The following is a 22,896-nucleotide window of genomic DNA, read 5'->3' on the forward strand; positions in this document are numbered from 1 at the left end:
ATTAAATTACACACAGGTGGACTCTATTTACTAATTAGGTGACTTCTGAAGGCAATTGTTTCCACTAGATTTTAGTTAGGGGTATCAGAGTAAAAGGGGGCTGAATACAAATGCATGCCACACTTTAACATATTGGTAAACAATTTCGAAAACCATTTATTATTCTTTAGAATGATGTGCCACTTTGTGTTGGCCTATCACATAAACATGAAAAAATTTGGAAAATTTCAAGGGGTATGAATACTTTTTCAAAGCACTGTAAAAATGAACTAATTTAGCTTTCAGTGCCATTAACTGTTAATGGCACCCTAAACACAGAAGCAAACACACATTTTGCTGAATGAATAAATAAGTGACATGTAAGGAGTGTGTACCACTGCATCAACAAGCTTCACTGTGGGACTTATTTGAATCCACACTAACACTGTTGCCAACCCTGAAGATCTTACCCATGGCCAAGAACTATTAAGCAGTGTAGAAGCTGATCTTTAAAGGATCAATTAAGGTATCAAAAGCAGCTGAACTAAAGCAAACACTATCATTTAGTGTTACAGTATTTTGGCTCTGCCAGGGGATGGCTTTTGTTTTATGTCTGGAGTTTCTCTCTAAAAAAACACAGATTGTGCATCAGACACTGATTACATCAAAATGGCTGTAGCTCTACATGGTTTTCATATCAGCCATGCTTTTTTTCCCAATGCTCAGAACAGAAACAAAGCAATCTGACAATGTAATAAAATGATTAAATGGAGACAAAGAGCAAAGGTTTAACCCTTTTGCTGCCAGAGCCATGTTTTTGTTTTTCCTTTCACACATTAAAAATCTATCCGGTCACTTCTACATATATATCTCTCTAGGAGATTGTTTACATGCAGTAGTCAGGTCTGCAGCAGCAAAAAGGTCAATTACAGTGTACAAATATTTTGGAAACATGCTGGATTAACCACTTACAATATCATGCAAGAGACAAAAACTGCAAGTGACACTTTAGACAATGTAACCGATCCATGCTAACATGACCGAGTAAGCAATGGAAAGTTCTATATGGTTCCATTTACATTTATTCATCTGCCAAACACAACTACCTGGAGGGTCTGAACTTGCTGCCCAGAGGCTGCTCCCACTTGAGCCTCAGTCTGTAACTGGACAGCAGTGACAGCACCAGGCTAGGAAAAAGGGAAGGAATAAAGAGAGACAGCCTGACCATGAGAGAGTGCCAGGAGTCATACACTCAAATGATAACACTTAACTAAATTTGTGTTTTTTGGGTCCGTGTCAGCCGGCTTTTGTTCACTTGAGACAGGTTTTTTTTGCATACCCATACAAGTCTCTGGGAATGCAGCGGGTCAAATATAGGTCAGAATGTCAATCGAAGATCAAATGCACTTGTCAATGAATTCTAAATGATCTATGAAGCATCTCAAACTGATGCCAGTGACACAACCCCAAAGCACACAGGCTCTTACATTGATTAGTTATTAAAATTAAAAATTAGCTTACTGAAGAGCTTTGGAATTTAAAATGTCAGTTACAAAATTAAAATGATTGCTAGTATTATTTATACATTTAACAAATTGTTATGCCAGAGAATTGTTCTACACATTATGGCTTGCATGCAAACCACCTCTAATTCTCACCTGTTGCTGTTGGATTTGCCCAGCCTGCACCACAATCTGCTCTGGGGAGCCATTGCTACTTGCGTACTGCTCCATCTACAAGTATGCAATCTGCTTTATACCTGTAATTATAAAAAAGGCAATGAAAATCATATTTTGATAATAAAAATGTAAAGTGTAATTTTCCCTCAAACTGTTCCTATCATAAACAGATGCAGACACACTGTCCAACATACCCCCAAGACCAAACTGTTGTCTTAAAATAATGAAGTCCACACAGAAACAATTCATAAGACAAATCTGTTGTCTTATATCAATAATGGAGGATGTATAACCAGTGTATATTTATATATGTACTATTCCTGCAGCAACCAATAGTCCTTTTCCAGAGAGATGCATTTATTCGGATAAAGATATTTGTTACAGATGACAGAAATTCAGTTGAATACTTGTAAATGTTACAATGAACAACAGCTCTCAAAGTCCTATTCAAGATACCTCATATCAAGCATAGAGATACTACACCATCCATCATATGTCCAATCTATAATATGCACCTAGGTAGCTGCCATACAACCTGTATTCTGGCCCATGTATCCTGACCTGTGCTCTATCCCATGTATTCTATCCTGTGTTCTGTGTCCTGTGTTAATATACACATTTTCCCCATTCAGTACAATGGCAAGCACTCTGATTGGCCACTTTTATTAGCATGTTTGATCTTATGTGTCTAGACTTAGAATAGCTGTATGCATAGCTTTTAATTAAAAAGTTAAACAGATACTACTTGTCTTGTTTATGGCAAATCTTCTCTCTTCACCATAAACAAGCACATCATGAATATTTAAGACTTTTCCCAATCTATATGCAACTAACCTGTTCTTAAACTTCCCCTGACACTCCATATATTTACCCAAAACAGGATAACCCCACACAACAAAGGGAAGGTAATTACTTCCTGCAGACATTAACATAGCAAGGAGTCCTTTTGGTGTGTAAAGTGGTCTTATCATTGGCTTATCCAAAAATGAACAGTATGTGTTTCAATGTCTACAATACATATACATATATATATTACACACAATATACTACATATTCCCCGACTTGAACCCTATTTTTTTATATATTTTTTTATACTAAAAAAATAAATAAAACAGATTCACAGCCAATCAAACTACTCACACCTGGTTCTTAAGATTGTAACATGAAAAATATGTAGGGGGAGAGAAATGGAAGTGTGATGTTGTTTGTCAGGATCAGGACATAATTGGTGCTGATGTCTGTGTACAGCAGGGTCTGGCTGTTGACCTTGCAAACATGAAACTGTGGAAGATGTCTGGAGATGACAATTTGGGTCATGTGTGGCATCCGCCTATGGAATTGGTTGCAGCAGCAGCTAAGCCTGTAGGAGTGCTACATGGAGATTGGGACCCTTGCTGGGATAGTCTAATATGTGAATTTGAAGATATAATGGAAAAACATAAACAAGATTGTGGTAGGATGAATACAATGATTTTATTGGAAGGACTGGACCCCGCACCACTCAAACAATACCCAGTTCCAAAAGAGGCTGTTAAACCAATAACAGAAGCTATAAAACAATTGGAAGTGCAAGGTACATTAAAAAGGGGTGCATCAGTATGCAATTCGCCAGCCTGGCCAGTCATAAAACCTGATGGGTCATTCAGGCTGACAATAGATTATCGATTGTCTTAAACAAATATGCTAAAAGTATGGCACCTGTGGTAGCAGCTTACCCTGAAATGATTGCCAAATTAACGCCAAAAATGAAGTGGTTTACGGTAATTGATATCAGTAACAGCTATTGGAATTTACCCCTCGATCCAAAATGTCAATACAAAACAGCTTTTTGCTGGGATGGCATTCAATATTACTGGACAGTTTTGCCCCAACAGCCTCTATGGATGAGCATGTGAATGATGTCAGCGAAATGTTGCAGCTTTTGAGAGAAGCGGGCTTGAAAATTAATCCAAATAAAATACAATTGGGGAAGGAAGAAATCCAATTTCTGGGTGTGACCGTAGGACAGTCAGGACGAAGTATAAATGAACAGTATGTGTTTCAATGTCTACAATACATATACATATATATATTACACACAATATACTACACAAACAGCATTTTCAAGTCTTAGAAACCTTACATATCTCACAGCTCATGCACATTGCCTATAATTTCAAACTTGTACATTCGCTCTTACACAGGGTGAATGACATATTTAGCATCTGCATCCCATTATCTACTATGTAAGCCTAATTGACAAGAACGTAAAGCCGAACTACAAATCTAACAGACTCCACTAGCCATGCTAAAAACAGCATGGATGGCCAATCTCCCCTGCCATCTACTGTATTCTGACAGCCAGCATCAGTAGATGTCAGAATACCTGAACAGTGGCTGCATCTGACTGGATGAAGTTACTGTTACTCTCACAATTTTCTACCTGGCTCCTTTCTGCAACTTCAAATGTCATCTGTCTGCTCACTGGATTTTGAAAGTGGGGAAAATAATTATTTGATCCCCTGCAGATTTCCTAAGCTTGGTCACTTACAAAGAAATGCAGGGTCTATAATTTTTTATCATAGGTGTATTTTAAATAAGAGACAGCATATCAACCAGAAAATCCAGGGGAAAAAAAAAAAAAGTGATTCTAAAGATTTATTTTTTTTAAAGGAAAAAACAACAAACATGTCTATACTTACCTGCTATGTGCAGTGGTTTTGCAGAGCAACCTGGATCCTCTATCCCCGCAGGCTCTCCTGGCCCCTCCCTCTGTCGGGTGCCCTCACAGCAAGCAGCTTGCTATGGGGGCACCCGCTGCTCCATGTGTCCATTCTCACATGGAGCTGCAGCTCTGCCCCACCCCTTCTCTCTTGGCATGGCAAGGCTGGCACTGTATGGCCGCCGAATGCTTCCACCTGAAATGTGAGCCCGCTGCTTGCCCACAGCAGAGCTAAAGGAAAAAAAGAACATGTCCTGGGCGTTGGGCGATAGGAATCCAACATCCCTGCAGAAGGTTTCACTTTTGGCAAATGCAACCCAGAAACAAATGTGTCGAATAGAGCTTTGTCAAATGGTGGACGCTGATCAGGGGAAAGGCAACTGTATAATTTACTGTAGACGTTATCAAAAGTTGTCGCGATGCCTTGTGGGCAGTAGGTGGGGGTCCCATCTGATTGAAGTATTAACTTGGGTGCAGCCCCTAAAGGTCTAGCCTGCAGTTTATTTACCAGCATTCTATGGGGTTTGTTAGCATATTTCTGCTTTATCCAAAGTAGATTTTTGGACAGCCCCTCTACACCTAAGGCTTTCAGCTTATTCCTGAGCAGTACCATCATTCAAAGATTGGACATAGAAGAGTGGTTCAAAAGCTCATTTTCGGCATAGGTTAGTTGAGACATAAGGTCAGATCTAAGTTTAGCTGAGTTTCTTTTCAAGAGAGAGCCTGCTGATATAAATTGTCCTCTAATGTAAGGAATATGGGTTTTCCAGAGGGTTGAGGTTTTGGAAACGGAGCTTTCATTAAGCTTAAAATAATCCTCTATGGCTGTTGAAATCGATTGTTGAATATCAACCTGTTTGAGCAGATTTTCATTCAACCGCCAGTCACAGGAAGAAACCTGCTTACCAAGTCAAGGATTAAATAAGAATGATCTGACCATGAGATAGTTATGATGTCTGATTCCACCGAACTCTAAAGAAGAGGATTTAATACCAAAAAATAGTCTAGTCTAGTATAGGTGTTATGTACTGGTGAGAAAAATTAGAATTTTTTTACCATTCGGGTGTTCCACCCGCCAAGAGTCAGTCTATGTTCCCTAGTCCACTGGCGAAAAGAGGCTTACAGTTTAAGAGCTTGTTTGAAAGGTTGGTGGCCATGTAGTGATTTCCGATCTCTGGAAGGGGAGGAACCCAAACTGAAGTCCCCATCTACAATTGTAAGAGGATGAGCTGATGGTAATAATGGGGATATAGAATCTCAGAGGAAGTCAAATTTGGAGCATATAAATTAAAAATCGTTATAGGAGTGGCTTTATATCTACAGTTATGGAGTTTAAATCATCCTTCGGTGTCTAGTATAGAGTTTTGAACTTGCAGAGTGCAATTTTGTTTAACCAAGATAGCAACCCCTGCCTTACCTGTAGGGTCAGATACCATGTGTATTGTGGGAAAGTGTTTTTGAGCAAATGTAAAATGATCTCCCTTTCTAAAGTGTGTTTCTTGGATCAGAATCACTTCTGCCCGATTGACGGAATTCCCTCAAGGCTGACCACCTCTTCCTCAAAGAGTTTAGCCCTTTAGCATTACAAGAATACATTTGTAAAGCCATAATGATACATATAACCATCTTATCATAGATCTGTAGGTCAAAGAAAGATATACATCACACTGGGGTATATTTACTAAAACTGGTTCACTAAGAATCTCGTGCACTTCTGCATGGGAACCAATAAGCTTACAGGTTTCATTGCTAAAGTTTAATTGAACAAGCTGAGGTTAGAAACTGATTGGCTACCATGCACAGCTACACCAGATTCTGAGTGTACCAACTTTAGTAAATCTTCCCCAGTGTGTCTAAAAAAAGAAAACCAGCATAAAATTAGACAAGAAACATGTCCGCAAAGGGGGGATAAGACCCAACCATATATACACAAGGCCCAGGAAAGGCCTTAATGTCCAGAAGACAAAGTAAGACAGAAAAATTCTGAAAGCCTGGAGCGAGCTCATGGAGTCATGAAAAAACCATGGCTATGTTGGGGAAGCATAGGGAGGTTGAAAGGGTGGCAGAAGCCCCTCGCTCCCTCCGCCAATTCAACACTTCTCTTAGAAGAATAACAACCTTATTATTTCTTAAAGTGATCCTCATGTGTACACGTAGGTGTCTTTTAAAGGATAAAAAGATGTAAGTGATATGTGCAATGATTGCCTTGAAGAAATCGCCCGGCCAGGCTATGAATAATAAAGGCACTTGGGCTGTGGGAGTACATTGTGGTATCGGGATCCACATCTTTATCTTAGATTTGGCCGGGATCCAAATCTTGCTTGGAGTATTGTTAGGCCAGGATCGAATAAGGGGTAGTGGTGGTAGGCCTAATTGCAACAGAAAAGTTTCTCCCTCTTGGAGGTCCCCAATGTTATGCTGGATACCATCTTTGGTCACTAAGTCTGAAGGGGTATCTCCAGCGATAGAGGATACAGTGTTTTTTTGGCAGGTGTAGAGTGTAATAGGGGAGAGATCAATATAAATTTGTATTTTCTCCCCTCTGTAGTCGATTGTGGTTTTGCTGCGTGTTGAGTTAAGGAGTCTCTTTACTATCATAATAATGGAACCTGACAGTGATGTCTCTAGGCCTAGCTCCTGCTGGTGGCTTAGGAGCCAAGGATCTGTGGGCTCTATCCGTTCTCCAGTCAATATCTGGCACCACTGGGACCAATGTTGTAAAAAGGACCATAAGATAGTCCTGTATTTGAGCATCCCCCTCTGACTCTGCCACTCCTCTAATTCATAGGTTTTGCCTCCTCTTCCTGTTTTCCAGGTCCTCCTGCTGAGATTGGAGTTGAGAAACCTGTTTTAAAGTACGGTAATCCTCCTCAAGCACTTGAACATATTAGATTAAATCATCAGATTTGGTTTCTAGATGATCTGTACATTTCTCCACCTGTGCAATTTCCCCCTGTACCTCCTGAGCAATTTTCCCCCTTTCTGCTGAAATGGTGTGGGAAATGTGTTGTAGTAGAGTATGTAGTTTAGCATCTAGGATACCTTCTGTGAGGTGGGGAGGGGAGGAGGGGTGTATAGTGGGTGCGAGAGGTTGAGTTACCTTGGCCATGTCGTCAGGAAGCGCCCTCTGTAGAGCTGGTTCACTTGAGGCCGAGGATGCAGCACGCCTGATGAATCTCTCCATGTGGCTGGGCCATGGCTCCATGGTGGGCGTGGAGAGCGGTTTCTGTCACCCAGTTTTGACCATAAGGGTCTCTATGGTTAGCGAAGGTCAGTGCTTGTGCTCCCCTGCTGTTTAGGAGCTGGGAGAGGTAGCGATGAAGCGGAGCGATTCAGTCAAGCGTCTGCCATCATCAGCCTCAAGTGCATGCACCCCCCTGCCTCTATCATTTAAAATACACCTATAATAAAAATTATAGACCCTTCACTTCCTTGTAAGTGGGAAAATGTACAAAATCTGCAGGGGATCAAATCATTATTTTCCACACAATAAATTCTGAGTGCTGTGAAGAATAAACTTTCTGTCCATGGGTGGTTACTCTTCCACTGTATTCATAGAGGAAGCCATGGTTGCCACTTAAGCTGGACCTCAAATATGTCTGCCTTTGTCATCTTCAATACATGGAGTATGATAAGATTAGTAGTTCACATAACAAATATAAGGTAATACACTGCATAGATGTGAACCGACCGTTAGTTGTCTCCTGTTACATTGTAAAGCGCTGAGCAAACTGTTGGAGCTATATAAATCCTGTATAATAATAATAATAATAGTTGGCAACTCGGTACACAGAATTTATCAAGTAGGTCTGACGCTAAAGGCAGAACTATGGTGTTACACAATGTTACATCTCATTTTCACATGGCTGCTGATTGCAGAGACTATGGAGATTGCAAGAAAGCATCTGTATGATAACTTCTCCTGCCAGAAACATGGCTGTGAAATAGGATCACCAGTGTCCCTCTTTGGCACAGAAGTGTCTTGAAAAAGACCAAGTATGTCAAACTGGAACGATTCTTAAACAGCTATGAGGCCTTTCCATACTGTCACCCACATATAATGCCATCTTAACATATCTATCCTGACAAGTTACACTTCAGCCATGAAACACAAACAATTAACATCTGCCCCAGACATCATGGCAAATGTATGTAAATAAAGCATGGTAGTATCACAAAATTTCATAGCTCCCATTCTGTTCTTCAACAATCAACCTCTGCCTTGACACACAGGGTTAAATAGACTACAATGTTCTTTAGCCATCACTTAACCACTTTCCACCCAACGATGTACCTATAGGTCGTTGAGTTTGAGTGGTTATACTGGGGCCATGGCTGCAGCTATGAGGAGTATCTTTCTTTTTTTTTTTAGCCGGCATCAGGGATGTGCAATTCCTATAGCCCAATGCCCAGAGCATGCAGTTCCAGGTACCAGGCAAGAGGTTTTTCTTTATATTTAGCACTGCTGCGGGCAAGCAAGAACTAGAGCCGATGGTCAGCTTTCTTGTAAACAAATCTGGCACTTCTCTCGGCTGATCAGACCGGAACCGCTCTATCCACCTCCATGGTATAGGAAACAGGAATTGATGAGAAGACATCACTTTCGATTTCCCCGGATGTAAATGGCACCATTTTTAAAAATGGAAAGCATTTTGATCACATCAATGCTTTTAAGGGCAGGGGAGGGATCTGGGGTCTTATTGACCCCAGATCTCTTGATAAAGAGCACCTGTCACTGACAATTGCTGCCGCAAGGGATGTTTACATTCCTTGTGACATCAATAAAAACAATAAAATAAAAATAAAGTGACAGCGTTAAAGTAATAATAATTTTAATTTTTTTTAAAGCACCCCCATCCCTGCGCAAAGGCAAAAGCATGCGTCAGTCCTGCACACATGGAAACAGCAATCGGCCCACACATGTGATGCATCACCGAGAATGTCGGATCATGGACAGTAATTCTAACACTAGACCATTTTGTAAATCTAAGGTGGTAACTTGTAAAAGGGCTTTAACGTGTCGCCTATGGATAGTAACACGGGTGTGCACAATTTTAAAGTGTGACGTTTTTGGTATCTATTTACTCAGCGTAACATGCTTTATATTTTCTCTAAAATGTGGCTTAGTATTGTGGTTTTTGCACTAAAAGTAAAAAAAAGATGCATTCTTTTCCCCCAAAAAATGCATTTGAAAAACTGCTGGTCAAATACCATGTTACTTAAAAAATTGCAAAACCCACCAATTTATTCTCTAGACAGAGCCTCTGCTATATATACTGTTTGGGGGTTTTAAGACATTTTCCAGCAGTTTAAGTTGCCATAAAACCTCTTTTGCTTTAAAAATCCCTAGACATTCCTAAAAGCACCTCTGCCTAATAAAAACATCAACCCTTCATATTTTCCATCCTTGCAAACATTGTTTTTGTTTTATCAGGCCAAGTAGACTGGAACCCTGATTGAGTCCTTGGACAAGTAGTTTTTTAAAAAATTTCCACACCCCTGCGTCATGCTGAATAAAGTAAAGGCAATCCAAGCAGCTAATTAGCCGCTGGATTGCTTTTAAAGGCAGCGGAAGGGGGTCCCCCCCTGGGAGACCATTTCCACAGGCTGACCATAGAGATGCCTGAGGACTGGAATGTCTCAGATCATCTCTATGGCCTATGAAACCAGAAGCAATGAGTATTTTGTCACTTTCGGTTTTAGCCTAATGTAAATAGACAGTTACAGCCTATGAAAGCATCAGATCAAACTATAACATCAGTGCCACCTATCAGTGTCTATCAGTGCAGCCTATCAGTGCCCATCACTGCAGCCTCATTAGCGCACATCAGTGAAGGAGAAAAATCACTTATTTACAAAATTTTATAACTAAATTTTCAAAAATTTTCAGTGGCTTTTGGTTTGTTTAAGAAAAAAAAAAACAGAGGTGATTAAATACCACCAAAATTAAGCTGTCACAAAAAAAAGCTAAAAATTTCATATGGGTACAGTGTTGCATGACCGCGCAATTATCATTCAAAGTGTGGCAGCGCTGAGAGCTGGAAATTGGCCTGGGCAGGAAGGGGGTATAAGTGCCTTGTAGGCAAGTGTTTAAGTACTGTAGTTGGTTGCCATTCCACAAATGTGGGCAATTTTAAAGTGTGACATGTTAGATATATATATTTATGTAACATCTTTTATATTTTACCATACAATTGCCATTGTGTTTTTGTGCATTAAAACTCATTGAATTGTATTAAAACAAAAAAAAATACATTTGAAAAACAGCTGCACAAATAACGCGCGACATAAAAAGATTGCAACACCCATTTTATTCTCTAAGGCCTCAAAAATATATAATGTTTGGGGGGTTTAAGTAACTGTCTAGCAAAAGAATGATTTCTAGATGAAGAAGAATGTCAGAATTGGCCTGGGGGTCAAGTGGTTAAGGAATCACACACACACACACACACAAAAAAAAAAAAAAAAGACGACTTTATGGTTTAAACTACATTTACCCTGAAAATTAGCACACCCTCGATTTCCAGCGGCACAAATCTGCAGATTCTGTCTGGAATGACAGGTGCGTGTGACTACACACTCATCCCATATAAAACAGTGACATGCTTATGGTAACTACAGCTATTCGCAGTTCAAGTGTTCACATAGCCAACAATTTCCTATAGTGATTTTGGATGGATGCTACAATTCAAGCCGCAGAAAATCTACTGTCCAGCACTAAATGCAGGTGTGAATGAGCCCTTAATGTGACATTATTCATTCTCAGAGACCACAAACACTGTCTGTCTGGAGCTCAGCTTTAAAATAAACAAACTGCAGAATTGTGCAGTTGTGCAAAGAAGCTCATAAACTGTGTGTACACTACAACAAACTGACAGTACAACTATACAGAGCTGAGAAAAGCTCACACACGGAAAACACAGAAGACATGGTCATATCAAATTTTTGCAAAGAATTTTCTGCTCTACATAAAAAAATTAAATAACATACTATATTAGATATAAAATAAAACAAGCACTTGTTTAGTAGATTTACACTTGAGATGAGGCTGAAAAGGGACTTATTCAGACTAGGATACATATGTTCACCTGCACTGGCATTTGTAGCAAAACTCACAGGCTGAGTTGCACTATAAAAACAGAATGCCAACCTACCTCAACACAAACCAATACTGTCTGAGCACCTCTCCTGCACTGCTTCCATGCTCGACATTAGGGTTCCCATTATGCTCACTGGTGTTAAGTTGCTTAAAGTAATTATAAAGGTACGGATTTTTTTAAAATAACAAACATGTTATACTTATCTGCTCTGTGTAATGATTTTACACAGAGCTGCCCTGATCCTCCTTGTCTTGGGTCCCTCGCAGGTGTTCAAGGCCACTCCCTCCTGCGGAGTGCTCCCAGAACAAGCTGGTTGCTCTGGGGGCACTTGTGCGAGCGAGCTCCCAAGCTGTCTCTGTGTCTCTATGAGACACATAGAGTGTGGCTTGGCCCCTCCCTTCTCACTGGCTGTGATTGACAGCAGCGGGAGCCAATGGCTTCTGCTGCAGTGTCTCAGCCAATGAGGAGGCAAAGACCGAAAGAGCTTCTGCTTTTGTGCACACCGCTGGATTGGGCTCAGATGAGTATAAAGGGGGGCTGAGGGGGGACCTGCATACTGAAGGATTTCGGCTCCATGTACCCAGGACACTTCTGAACGATGGAAACTCGCTGCTGGAAAACGTAGGTTAAAAAACGCCTGTTTAGCCACGTTTGCATACCGCGTTTATAAGAGTTTTTATTAACCACTTGCCTACCAGGCACTTATACCCCCTTCCTTACCAGGCCAATTTTCAGCTTTCAGCGCTGCCGCACTTTGATTGACAATTGCGCGGTCATGCAACATTGTACCCATATGAAATTTTGATCATTTTTTTCTCACAAATAGAGCTTTCTTTTGGTGGTATTTAATCGCCACTGGGCGCTTTACTTTTTGCGCTATAAATTAAAAAAAGTGCAAAAAATTTGAAAAAAAAAAAAAAAAGTTTATTTGTTTCTTTTATAAAATCTTTCAAACAGGTATTTTTTCTCCTTCACTGATTTGCGTTGATGAGGCGGCACTGATGGGCACTGATAGGCGGCACTGATGGGCACTGATAGGCAGTACTAATGAGGTGGCACGGATAGGCGGCACTGATAGACAGCACTAATTAGGGGTCACGGATAGGCGGCACTGATATGCAGCACTGATAGGTGACACTGATGATGGGTACTGATAGACGGCACTGACTGGCATCACTTCTGGGCACTGACTGGCGGCACTGACTGGCACAACCCCTGGGCACTGACTGGCAGCACTGCTGGGCAGCACTGGTGGGTGGGCACAGGTGGGTGGCACTGGTGGGCACAGGTGGGTGGGCACAGGTGGGTGGCACTTCTGGGCACAGGTAGGTGGCACTGCAGAGTGGCACAGGTGGGTGCACTGCTGGGCACAGGTGGGGGCACTGCTGGGAACGGGTGGGCGGGGCTAGTGGGCGCACTGCTGGGCGGAACTTGCGGGTGTCACTGCTGGGCACTGATCATCAGTGCCCTGATGATCGGTGCCGATCCCCGCTCTGACAACTGCCGGTTCTCGGCAGTACTTTCCTCACGATCTGACAGCGTGAGGAAAGTGCAGCCGAGAACCGGCACTTGCATTTCCCTGTGATCAGCGTGTCATTGGACACCGCTGATCACGTGGTAAAAGGCCGGTGGGATCGGCCTTTCACCACATCACGTGATCAGCTGTGTCCGTAGGACACAGCGATCACGGAGATCGCCGGGTGCGCGCCCCCTGGGGGCGTCATATGACGTCCACTCAGAACTAGCCGGCCGCGGTGAAGCCGTCATTCGGCTATGCGCGGTCGGCAAGAAGTTAAAGATAACTTCAGGAGACCTTCCAAAATGCCAGGAATGCACTGAAAAACAGTAAAAAATCAACTATTTCAGACATTTCGAGAGAAATAGAGAGCAGAAGCAGAAAGAGCAGTATTTGCTGAGATTAGCTGTCTTTTTTCTTTTTTTGTGGTGTTTGGATGTGTTCCAGCTCATTTCTGTGCAGAAATTATTGCAGCAGTGTAACATTTACTTTCATGCGAAAACCTTTCATGCGAAAGCTTTGCATGCATTTTTCATGATGAAAAAAGGCTATGGACAGCATCTGGAAATCGAAGAGTTACAAAAAAATTTAAACCGCAAACGTTTATAAACGCGGTTAGCCGCATTTACAAGCATTTGGTGTTTGAAACACTGATAAAATCTACTCAACACAAATTTTCTGCGTTCAAAAAAACAACTGTAAACTCAACTGCCTGTAAACGACTAAAGTTTCAGTTTATGACACAGAGAATAGCTGCGATTTAGAGGATCGCAGCTACTCTCTGGTCATTCACAGTTTTTGACACTCAGGAGATCAGAAAGGAGCAATGTCAGCCCTTCACTGGAGATCTGTGTTTTCCCTCCAGATTCTCCAGCCCAGAGCTGGAGAATCGGAGGAACCACAAACTAAGCAGAGATAATTTACCTCTGTTTAGTAAACTGATTTTACTGTAATCTCGCGAGATTATAGTAAAAGCAGCCGTTTTCCAGCGTCTGTAGATCGTTCTCCCTTCGCTCGGAGAACTGATCTATACTGCTTCATAAAAGGCATTCACAGGAGAACTGAGCAGCGATCATTTACCGCTGGTTCATAAACGGACACCTATGTGTACATGGACACATAGGAAAACATTAGGGAGACTTCAGGGGCTGCTGAAAAAAAACCCGCAGAAAAGCTCCTGAATGTGAGTTTATCAGCTGCAGTGTACATGAGCTCTTAGGCTCTATGCACACTGGCTTAAAAAATGCTGCTTCTACAGTTTTGTCTGTGTATCCATGCACTTAAGGATGTTTAGAGGCAGGGTACTTTAACGGAGATCAATAGTTATATCATACACTTTAATTTTATAGCAACATTGTAACAACAATACAAAGTTATTTTTTCCAATAAGTATACTTGAAAAATCTTCTGTCAAGTTGTTTGTTCTGCCTGTCTGCAGTTTCTCTTGTGCGGTTTACTTTCCAATTCTAAGGACTACATATGCCATGGTACTTTGCTGCCTACAAGCAGTGATTCCTGTACTGACTCTGCCTCCTGAAACTACTCCTCTCAGCACATCTAATTAAGAGAGCAGGCTCTGTGAAATGTGTGACACAGCAGTGGTACTCACAGGGCATAGTGAATACAGTTAGGTCCATATATACATATATATATATATATATTTGGACACAGGCATAATTTTAGTTTTCTTCAAGTATTTAAACATATTCAAGCTATAGTTATATAATGGATTTGGACTGAAAGTGCACACTTCCAGATTTAATTTGAGGGTATGCACATCGAAATAGGAGGAAGGGTTTAGGAATTGCAGCTCTTAAGAGTAGCCATCCCCCCTTTTTTAAGGGACCAAAAGTTATTGGAAAATCTAACCAACAGCTGTTTCATGGCCAGGTGTGGGCTACTCCTTCTTTACATTCTACTCCTACCCTTAGGAGGGTGCACCTTTGTTGTCTGAACAGTGTATGGACTGTCACCGAGACACAGAGTCGAGCAGAGAGCCCAGCCGGATATATAGAAATCTGGAGCGGGTGAGGTGGAGGCCAGAGCCAGCCAGAGTCTAAGCGGTCACCCGGAGCAGACTGTGCAGGCCAAACCCAGCCAGTGGTCACCCAGAGCAGTCACTGGAGGCCAGCAGAGCCTGCCTTAGTGGACAAACCAACCCAGCCGGAGCCAGAGGATTCAGCGTCCATCTGCCGGCTTCTGCACTTCACTGACATCACTTCCCGCGCGCTGTCGTCATTTCCGATGCGTGAGTTCCGGGGACATCCGAGGCAGCATCCTGTTCTGTTAGTGGTACCTTCTCACAGTTGGCATCCTATCTTCCAGGATTCCTCTCCACAACCTCCTGCACCCTGGTCCAGATGTACCTGTTTCCTCAGCAGTAAGCCAATTTTATTGACCACATTCACACATTTGGGCTATACCATCCACTTTTTCCTTCATTTACATTGGACATATGACTATGAACAATGGTTTTAATTCCTCACAAGTGCATAATAAAATCCTTCTTTTACTCTGGATAACATTGTCATCATCCTTGCTAATTTTTAATACTTTACTGGTCACTATTAATTTGGCTCTATACCAATAGCACTCAGCATCAGCTACTATACTATTCACGTCTCCTATGGTTTATTGAGCAGCTGTAGCCTTCACAAGCTACAAGACCTAATTTTTGGTTACCAGGGCCCAAGAATTTTGTCAATTTCTCCAGGAGGTAGCCGTATCATTGTCAAAGTCTACAATCAAGAGAAGACTTCACAAGAGCAAATACAGAGGGTTCACCACAAGGTGCAACCCATTCATAAGCCTGAAGAATAGAAAATCCAGATTAGACTTTGCCAAAAAAAAATCTAAAAAAGCCAGACCAGTTCTGGAAAAGCATTCTTTGGACGGATGAAAGATTAATCTGTACCAGAATGACAGGAATAAAAAACCGTGGACAGGGCTTGGAACAGCTCAAGATCCAAAGCACACAACTTCATCTGTAAAACATGGTGGAGGCAGTGTGATGGCATGGGCATGCATGGCTTCCAGTGGCACTGGGTCATTGGTTTTTATTGATGATGTGACAAAGACAGAAGCAGCCGGATGAATTCTGCAGTGTTTAGAGATATACTGTCAGCCCAGATTAAGCCAAATGCAGCAAAGTTGATTGGACGGCTGGACAATGATCCAAAACACACTGCAAAAGCAACCCAGGAGCTTTTGAAGGAAAAGAAGTGGAATATTCTGCAATGGCCGAGTAAATCATCTGATCTCAACCCAATTGAGAATGCATTTCACTTGCTGAAGGTAAAACTAAAAGGCAGAAAGACCCACAAAGAACAACTGAAGACAGCTGCAGTTAAAGTAAAATTATATTAAAAATATTTAATTATATTAAAAATGAACATTTTATTTATGATTATATTCATTTGTCCAATTACATTTGAGCCTTTGAAAATGGAGGGACTGTGTATATAAATTATTGCAGTTCCTAAATTTTGTACTTGATATTTATGTTCAACCCCTTGAATTAAAGCTGAAAGTCTGCACTTCAAATTCATTTGGATGGTTTCGTTTTAATTTATTCTGGTGTCATACAGAGCCAAACATATGAAAATTGTGCCTGTGTCCAAATATATATGGACCTAACTGTATGCGTCACAGGATTCAAGTAAATGTGTGAGGATCTTCACAAAGTATAATATTTAGACATAAGAGGTGAGGCTGTGAGATGAGAAATATAGAACAGATATATAGATGGGAGGTCACCACCCTACAGTCAGCAAAGAAAAAAAATAAAGAAATGGGGTATTCTAGGGGGACCTACCTATACATTTATTTACCTCTAAAAACAACTTTACAAATGTAAATTAAATATAAAACTTAGTTATTTTTATTGCACATACATTAAAAAACACATGTGTACAACCCATTAAAGGAGTATGCTGTTCATAGTACAGAGTTCTACTTGTAATTTGTTTTTTGTGATCTTCAGTAAGTTTACAACTTTCAACATTCAGATTATTAGGAATAGGCTAGAAATAACAAATACAATGTAGAAATGAATATATGATTTTCATTTTTGAGCAAAGATACATTTTAATGTCACTAATCAAAAGAAACAGTGTTTCGAGGCCAGTATTGGGCCTTCCCTCAGACAGGAGTGGCATGTCACTGCTGCCTGAGGAAAAGGCCCTTAGGAATTTAGAAAGGTGGCCAGACGGTAGTAAAAGCAGGCAGTTGACTCTAAACACCACTCAGGGCTGTACACATGCTGCAGCAAAATTAAACCTATCGTGTTCAGCAGGCAGTACCACTGCCCAAGGCCACCATCAAAGTGTATGGGGCCACACCATTGAACATGGTTGATACACAGTGGTTCAGCCTTTGTAGAGTTAAATTGTAAGTTTACCTTTTCAGAAAAACTGAAAACTCTACATCTGCCCAGACCTGTCGTACTTGCCTTCATGGGTGACGAGTTGTCGGTGCCCATGCTGCCAGTGTGGCAATCCAGGGATATGACATCCCCATTCCTCTCCCCCTTCTTTTTCTTTGGAGTGTCTGGGACAGATCAGCACCAGCCTCATATTTAACTCCATAACCAGCAAATTTGGATTGCAATTGGTCAGTTAATTCATAAAATCAAACCTCCTTGACGTCGTCAGCAAGCATCAGCAGAAAAATATGAGGATTTGTAAACCAAAAGAACTACATTTCCCATGAAACCTTGTGCTGGTTCCCAGGCTTGCTCTCTGCAGGTTTCCCATAGCAGGGAAAGCAGAAATACATAAGCAAGTGTATAGAAGAGGCAGATGGTCCCTGGGCTTCAGAAATAATGTGTACATCAGGACAGTGCTGAGATCATGGCTGTGGAAGATCCTTTGACATCAAGACCAAGGCAGAACCCATAGCTTTGCATTGGATGTGATGACTGTGAGGGACAGTCCACTGCCAGAAAAGAGGGAAGTGGAGGATTGGCAATTAAATCGATCCAGGATCCCAGGTAATCTACCAGGACCAGAGAAGGGGGAGCCTGTCTGACCAGATCCTACCATAGCACATCCAGTTGAGGGCAAGGCTGAGGGACATCTCTAGCACCCACATCTGTAGAAGAGAGGATCCAGTCCCAGGCTGTACCTTAAAGGGAACCTCCGCTTCTGGCATATTTGACCCATGCGCATTAAGATTGCGCTTCCGGTGAGTGGGCAATCTTTCCATTTGTCGCACATCACCGGATTATTCTGATGCACATCACGATATAGATATATATTCATCAACATCAAGGTGGACTGTCACTTGAGATACATCATATCACGTGGAGCATCCTCCTATTCAGATATTATGTCGCTTTCTTGAGTCAGAACGAGATATCAATATAGTTCATTGTAAATTTTCTGTTTTCTGCACTCATTTTTATATTGTCATATTTACCTCTGCCTCATCTTGGTCCAGTGCTGTGCATGGGAGCCTTGGCTCTCCTCCTCCTCCTCACTGGCTGAGACACAGCAGCATGAGCCATTGGCTCCAGCTGCTGTCAATCACAGCAGCCAGTGAGGAGGGAGTGGGGAGCAGGGCTGAGCTGCGCTCTGCTCTGTCTTATCGATGCAAAGAGCAGGGCTCGGGGGCGAGCACACATCAGTGCCCCAGTAGCAAGTGGCTTGCTATGGGGGCATTGCCAGGCAGAAGGAGACAGAAGCACCAGCAGGGAACCCGAGAAGAGGAAGATCAGGGCTGCTCTGTGCAAAATCACTGCAGAGCATGTAAATATAACAGGTTTGTTATTAAAAAAAAAATAGCATTTAATACCACTTTAAGGCCTCTTTCATACAGGAGCTTGTCCGTTAAGTGGACAATTCATTTCAATAGACAAACAGAGGATCATCAAATTACATTCACGCCTGTTCAGATTAATTTTTTTTCCCTTAAAACAGAACAGCCAACATCCACATCTGTTGAAACAGAACAGATGTAAATGGATGCCATCTATTTACAGCCATTCCATTTATGTCCATTTTTAGGCAAGAAGCGTTTGTTTATACAGTGGTCACCTCTGATTGGTTTCTGCAACCCAAAAAATAATAATGCAAAAACGCATGTAGGCTGACGTAAACAATCCATTTTCTGTTTGAAAAAATGTGACTGAACAGATGATGCCCATGTGAAAGGGGCCTAGGGTTTCTTTTACATGGGCAGCATCACTTCAGTCACTTTTTTTGCTAAGAAACAAAATAGTAGAATATAGATTCAGATTACATCCGTTTGCACAGCCGTGGTCCATTCAGTTTACATCCATTTATCTTTTAGGGCTCTTACACACGGTTGGACTACTTAGGTCTGCCTGTCCATTTTTCAGGAGGCGGGTGCAATTGGACATGTGTCCCTTTACACCTGCCGGCATCCAATCCGCTAAAAAGACAAATGGGATCCCCCGGGCTGTGGACAGATCCCCCGCTGAGCAGGCAGATCTGCTAGGCAGAATCAACCCGTGTGAAAAAGGGCCCCTAGGCACCTTTCAAAAGGACGTTCAATCTAGATCCGTCTGTCAGTTTTTCAGATGGATCCCGACTAAACCACAATCTACGTCTATGGTTGGCGGATGTAAACAAATGAGCATCCGTTTACATCAAACTACGTGGATTTACAATTAGATGGATCTGAATGGATGTAATTATGTCTGTTTTTAGGCAAGAAACATTTTTTGTTTATACTTCTGTCACCTCTGATTGGTCTCAACAACAATTAAGAAAAAAACAGATGAAGACTGATGTAAACTGAAGAAAGATGTTCAAACTGATGTAAATTGAATCCATATTTTCCTTGTAAAACATAACTGAACAGATGACACCCATGTGAAAGGGGCCCAAAGTATATAAAAAAAAAAAGGTTTCTTGGCTAAAAATGAAACAGACAGAATCAGTTTACATCTCTTCAGATGCTTCTGCAGTGAAAAAAAAAAAAAAAGTGCAGTCTTGTTCCATTAACCGCTCCCCAACCGCACTGTAGCCAAAAGACGGTTACAGCGCGGTTATCCAGTTCTGGGAGGGTGTCCATGGACGTCCTCCCAGAATGCGCCCCCTGTGATCGCTGTGCCCTACGGACACAGCTGATCACGTGATAAGGTAAGAGGCCAATCACAGCGGCCTTTTACCACATGATCAGCTGTGTCCAAGGACACAGAAAATCACAATGTAAATACAGTGCCAGTTATTGGCTGTACTTTCCTCACGCGAGGAAAGTACAGCCGATAACCAGCAAATGTTACAGGGGAGATCTGCACTTATAATCAGGGCACCGATTAGCAGTGCCTACAGTTGGTGCTATTAGTCAGTGACGCCCATCAGTGCCACATCATCAATACCCATCAGCGCCACCCCATCAGTGCAGGAGAACAATGACCTGTTCGCAAAATTTTATAATAGAAAGAAAACATTTTTTTTCAAATTTTTTGCTCTTTTTTCATTTACAGTGCAAAAAAGAAAAATCCCAGTGGTGATTAAATACCACCAAAAGAAAACTCTATTTGTGTGAAAAAACTGATACACGTTTCATATGGGTACAATGTTGCATGACCACGCAATTGTCATTCAAAATGAAACAGCACTGAAAGCTGAAAATTGGCCTGGGCAGGAAGGGGGTAAAAGTGCCCTGTAGGCAAGAGGAAGGAACAGAAGGCAAGAAAGAAAGCTGACCTGAACGAACACAGATGTAAACAGATACTGCCTGCCCAGGGACATACTTAGTGGTTCAGTCTAGATTTCTGTGAAAGTGCCCTAAAGTGTCCTGTGTGCTTGTGTGAACATGGTGTGCCGCTGATATCTTGGACTAGATTTAATCTTTGGGGCACAGAGGTGCAATTTTGGACTTTAAGCTGACCATACACATGTACATTTTCAGACAAAAATATTCACAAGAAAAGTTTTCATAGAACATTCAATGGACAAATGCCGTTCAACAATTGCCTTTTGCTTTTAACATTCGACTTTAAAATAAAGGTTATTTCTGAATATTAACCACATACACTGACTGAAAAATAGTTTGATCAAGAAAAGTTTTCCTTCCTGCTCCTACGAATTTTCCCATCACCGCTGTTGAAAATGAACATCAATTTGACCCCAGTAACGATTAGAAAATCAAACAAATATTCTTGAAATAAAAGTTCCCAAATGAAAATCTATACGTGGCCAGCTTTAGACTGCTTTCACACTTCTTCCGCAGAAAAACATTAAAATAAAAAAAAGTGACCATGTAATCCTATGGAACTCTTCCCACTAAAATGAAAAGGAAACTAGGCAAAAACGCACCCACATTGGTGCGTTTGAGTGACGTCCTGTAAAAAAAAAAAAAAAAAAAAAAAAAAACTTTTCCCCCACCCAAACAAAAAAGGTCCCTACAACTTCCCCCACCAAAACAAAAAAGGTCCCTACAACTTCCCCACCAAAACAAAAAAGGTCCCTACAACTTCCCCACCAAAACAAAAAAGGTCCCTACAACTTCCCCCACCAAAACAAAAAAGGTCCCTACAACTTCCCCCACCAAAACAAAAAAAGGTCCCTACAACTTCCCCCACCAAAACAAAAAAGGTCCATACAACTTGCCCCACCAAAACAAAAAAGGTCCCTACAACTTCCCCCACCAAAACAAAAAAGGTCCCTACAACTTCCCCCACCAAAACAAAAAAGGTCCCTACAACTTCCCCCACCAAAACAAAAAAGGTCCCTACAACTTCCCCCACCAAAACAAAAAAGGTCCCTACAACCTCCCCCACCAAAACAAAAAAGGTCCCTACAACCTCCCCCACCAAAACAAAGGTCCCTACAACTTCCCCCACCAAAACAAAAAAAGGTCCCTACAACTTCCCCCACCAAAACAATTACCCCTCTACAACCTCCCCCACCAAACAATTACCCCTCTACAACCTCCCCCACCAAAACAAAGGCCCCTACAACCTCCCCCACCAAAAAGACACTGCTTTAGCCTTTCCCTCCTACAACCCCCAAGATACCCCTACACTAACCCAAAAAAAGATGCCCCTACAACCTCATCCACCTACCAAAAAAAGACAAGCATAAAAATGCTCCAAAAGCACTTGAAGAAGCTGAAGTGTGAAGCCAGCCTGCCAGAAAACAGATCCTCTCATGTTCCTGTACTGAAGAATGCAGCGAAATGCCGGAGAATATCTGCTAGTGTTGTAGCCGGATAGGTGAGGCCAGCCCCCCTCATAGAGGGCTAGTACAGGTGTAGCCCATAGACGGGGAGAGTTGTCCTCCGGTGTACTAGCCATGTCTCAGGCCAGCTCTGTACACGTCCTCAGAGCTCCCAATTGTCCTGCCCTCTCTCTCCCCCATACCCCCGCAGCTAACATGACTCCACGTCTCAGCTGTGCACACTGAACGCGGCATTTGTCATGCTTCGGCCGAATGTTTCTCCCCTAGTCCTCCCCGGATTGGCTATTTATGTTATTGCCATATACATGGGTGTTATTGGCTGTGCGGCTCAGGTCATGTATCTCCCTCCCCGTTGTGTTATTGGCTCTCTCCCCCGGTCCTACTCACCACTTCTCCCGGTCTCGGTTCTTCTCTCCGCTCTGATTGGTTCCAGAACCGGAGCACGGAGCCCAATCAGCGCTTTAGACACAAAATGGCGGAAGGACAAAGGCGCCCGAAAGGCTACCCCAACCACGCACGCGCGGTTAGCTACGCCCCGAAGTGGCGCAAGCGCGACAAGAGTGCGCCTGACGACCTGTCCCTTTTCTCCTTTGCGCATGCGTGTCAGGGTATTACTGCTGCAAAATTTGTAATGGTATTCTGGGAGGTGCGGTGTTCATGTTTTGTTCCCGCCCTATGTAAGAAAAAAAAGGCGACAGTAATAAATGCTTAGCAGGGTCTGCGCGGTGTCATGTGAGGGCTGCTGTTTAGTGGGCCAGAGCCATGCTTG

The 22,896-nt window shown here is 42.1% G+C and overlaps 1 protein-coding gene across 5 annotated transcripts in view; it reads right to left on the bottom strand.

The window, feature by feature from the left end:
• The window catches only part of NFYA (nuclear transcription factor Y subunit alpha), a 37,194-nt gene extending 14,532 nt beyond the window's left edge, over positions 1 to 22,662 (bottom strand). For 2 of the 5 annotated variants that reach the window (XM_089681178.1, XM_089681176.1), the window contains exons 1-3: positions 22,515 to 22,662; positions 1,638 to 1,738; positions 1,083 to 1,166 (exon numbers count right to left, since the gene is read on the bottom strand). In XM_089681178.1, the coding sequence (XP_089537304.1) occupies positions 1,083 to 1,166; positions 1,638 to 1,712 (159 nt within the window). In that variant the 5' untranslated portion in view covers positions 1,713 to 1,738; positions 22,515 to 22,662. The remainder of the gene's footprint in view (positions 1 to 1,082; positions 1,167 to 1,637; positions 1,739 to 22,514) is intronic. The other 3 variants (XM_089681180.1, XM_089681179.1, XM_089681177.1) reach the window with 2 other exon arrangements.
• Between the last annotated feature and the right edge of the window lie 234 nt (positions 22,663 to 22,896).

The sequence above is a fragment of the Staurois parvus genome, unplaced genomic scaffold (genome assembly GCF_062004578.1).
Source record: "Staurois parvus isolate SC_StPar_1 unplaced genomic scaffold, SC_StPar_1.0 ptg000261l, whole genome shotgun sequence".
Classification (NCBI taxonomy): Eukaryota; Metazoa; Chordata; class Amphibia; order Anura; family Ranidae; genus Staurois; species Staurois parvus.